The sequence below is a fragment of the Austrofundulus limnaeus genome, unplaced genomic scaffold, assembly GCF_001266775.1.
Source record: "Austrofundulus limnaeus strain Quisiro unplaced genomic scaffold, Austrofundulus_limnaeus-1.0 Scaffold937, whole genome shotgun sequence".
NCBI lineage: Eukaryota > Metazoa > Chordata > Actinopteri > Cyprinodontiformes > Rivulidae > Austrofundulus > Austrofundulus limnaeus.
In genome coordinates this window covers 39110-42306 of record NW_013953339.1, presented here as the reverse complement: position 1 = coordinate 42306, position 3197 = coordinate 39110, and the positions used below count along the sequence as shown (strand labels likewise).

Below are 3197 nucleotides of genomic sequence, written 5' to 3'. Positions count from 1 at the left end.
ATCATGGATTTCAGAAACAGTTTTGCTAACCTTAGATTTTAGCWATGGTTTTGCCATRTTTAGATTTTAGCTMAAATTCACGTAAGCTACAATTCTGCTCATTTCAGCTTCTAAAAACTGTTCTGCCCGTTTAAGCTTTTAGCTCCTGTTCTTATAAGCCTCATTCATAAGACAGCTCAGTCCGGGACTGAAGCGTGTTCTGTCGTCCTCTGAGCATTCAGAAAAAGCATGAAGGCGGAACGAAGAGTAAAGTGAGGCCACCTCTGAGCCCCCAAGCRAGGTAAYATCAGAGCTGGCTGATCTGCTGGTAAAAAAGCAACCCACGGTGTCACACTCAGAAAATGATAAGGAGCTGATGACATCAGTGAATGTTCTGAACATTTTAACTTATTGAAGTTCTTCCACTTTAATCTTTTAGCTCTTTTTTTTATAATTTAGGCTTTTAGCCACAGTTTTGCCTAACTTAGATTAAAGCTAAAGTTAGGCTATATTTAGTTTATAACTATCATTTCGTTTTTTTCATTCAGTTTTGCTTATATTAGCCTTTAGCTAGTTTTGTTAATCCTAATAATTTTGTCATTCCAAATAATTTCACATTATCATACAGTTCTGCCACTTTAAGCTACTGTTTTTATAATTWGAGATTTTAGCCACCGTTTTGCTTRATGTAGATTATAGCTAMGGTCAGAATACATTTAGCTTCCAGCAACAGTTTACAGCAACAATTTTGYTTATATTTTTGCTTATCCTAGTTTTTAAGTGGCATTCCTGCTAATCTTAACTTTAACTACTGCGATTTAGCTACTGTTCTGCTAATTTTAGCTCATGTTTTGATCGTCTGAGGATCTGTTCTAACTTTCGTTCTCCWTGTTTTTATTAGAACAACTCAGTTTCTGCCTCTTCTCTATCAACCTTCACATGATTCTATTTTAGCAAAAACACTCATTTATTATTATTCRCTGTTGGACCTTGTGGAGTTCTGGTATCCGAAGGAGAACACGTGGGCTCCCCTCTCTGCCATGCTGCCTTCCACATCAGGAACAACAAAGTGGAGACCCCCTTTGGGCTGGTCCAAGGAAAACTCTATGTAGACCTTCAGCACCTTCAGCTCTGAGGACATAAAGAAAAGTCTAAATCAGATTGATTCAAGCTACYGAACGAGTAAAACAACTTTATTATCTTTAGTTTATCAGTTTTAGTTTATTATCTGTMGTTTTTCAAGAYGAGTGTTTTTMTGGGCTGGAATTRAACWGAGAATGTTAMTAAATCTTAATGTTTTTGGTGCAACATATTCAGTGGATGTGAGTTAAACTCTGTGTGAGAACAGAGGGAGGTTTGTTTTTGTCGAGGTGGAGCCAGAGGGTGGTCAGTGGTGGTCTTTGCCATCATAAATTATTCTTTGAACACAACATTTGTTTGAGAATACTATATTTTAAGCAATATAAAAACTAGAAAGCCCAGTTTCCTCAAAGCACAAGTGTCTGGTTTAAACGTATATGGGGGTGGCCATCTTGGATTTTCAATAGTGACCTTTCTCACACCTCTGCTGCCACACAAGAAAAYATAAGTTGTTACTTCACTTACTTTTCAAGTTATCCAGCTCACAGCAMAGAAAGAGTATTTTAAATTCACCATCTTTTCTCAGCGATGGAGGATAAAAATGCCAGCCTGACTTTAGTCTGAACAYGTTTTTACATTGTAACAAAGTGAACAAAATCAGTAGGGGACAGAAGGATGTCATGAYGTCATTTTACCGTCTGCTTGTTTCCAGAGTTCAGAGGGAACTTTGATGACCAGCTCTCCATTACCAGCATCAGGATCCACAGCACTCACTGCTGCTGTGTAGGCACTAGAGAAGTAGTTCAGGTTCCTCCTATTTAAACAAAAAGTGTAACAATATTAACTCAATGGTTTCTCTGACTAAAGGAAATGTAGGACAGCTTTGGGAATCCTTAAAAAAGCTATAACGTTAGCCCTGATTGAAGATAAAAACAAAAGTCATGCAACCCCCCCAACACGACTTCATGCTACAGTTTGTGAACCACTGGTTTTACTGAACCTGGTGGGTTTCAGCTCGCACCACAACAAACTCCGTGCACATTGGTTCCATTTGCACTTTCGACCGTTGGTGAAATGCAGACGCAGGTACACTTACTGCTTGGACTCGTTGTGGCACACTTCCAGGGTGGGGTCGTTGTAAATAAACGGGGCTTCCAGTTCATTCACTCTGACTCTGTAGATGCGGCACTGTTTGCTGTTCAGTTTGATCCGGTTCAGGTTGACCACTGTGGGGAAAATGGCCAGCTCAACATAGCCCTGAAAAACAAAACAAAGACGTGGAAACGTAACATTTAACAGTAAAATAATGACTTYCATTGTGACAAATAGAAAGAAAAGTGGGTTTGAGCATCTAAATTAGCTGCTATTACTTCCAATAACTTTGGGACTTGCTGTTTAACAACCTGCTAACAGACAKGGTATGCTGCATTTGATAAAGTTTTAAAAACAAATCTTGCTCAATCTGTTAGCTCTCAGAGCTCTTGTTGGTAAGACTTTCAGCTGTGGCAGTCACCTTGAATTGGGTTATAACTTGTTCTTTTGCATTTTGCTCATTTAGTTTAAACTTGTCCTGAGTTTATAACTCCAAGCATAACTAACTTTAACTTATATTAAACCTGGTTGATGTGTGGGAACAGTAAAACAGAGCAGCACTGTTTTCTTGTTACATGTGAACTTACAATGACGGACTTCCTTTGGAAGTTGATGTTGTTGATGCACACCACCTGATGAGTCGTAAAATCAACAATAAAACGGTTATTATAYGTACAAAAATAAGTAAGCACAGGTATTTTTCAGTTTGTGAGAGAACYGTTCACAAAATCAAAAAACAAACAACAAATGTGATTCCAGTTTTTATCAGTCCAGAACCTGAGGCTTGTCAACATGCAGCTTGATCAATTTCTATGTTGTGATGTTTCTGTCAACAACAGTCCTGTGTCTTCCTCTATGAAGCTCATCATCATGAGTAACTGCAACGGATGGTTTGACCCTGGCGTTCACAGCTCGAATGGTTTTGGACGGTTTCTTTGGCTCTTTTTCTAACATTTGCATTATCTGATCAGCCTGGTGCTGCATTTCCTCTTGCATCCACATACTGGGAGCTTGGCAACATTCACATTGCTCAATTCTGATTTTTT

At 38.7% G+C, this 3197-nt stretch overlaps 1 protein-coding gene across 1 annotated transcript in view; it reads right to left on the bottom strand.

Annotated features, from left to right (window-relative positions):
• Positions 1-3197, bottom strand: part of taf2 (TAF2 RNA polymerase II, TATA box binding protein (TBP)-associated factor) — a gene marked incomplete at its 3' end in the record, with an annotated part of 38299 nt that overhangs the window by 33125 nt on the left and 1977 nt on the right. Inside the window, 4 exon segments of the mRNA XM_014029660.1 lie at positions 969-1110; positions 1755-1873; positions 2156-2316; positions 2739-2793. Coding sequence (XP_013885114.1) covers positions 969-1110; positions 1755-1873; positions 2156-2316; positions 2739-2793 — 477 coding nt within the window.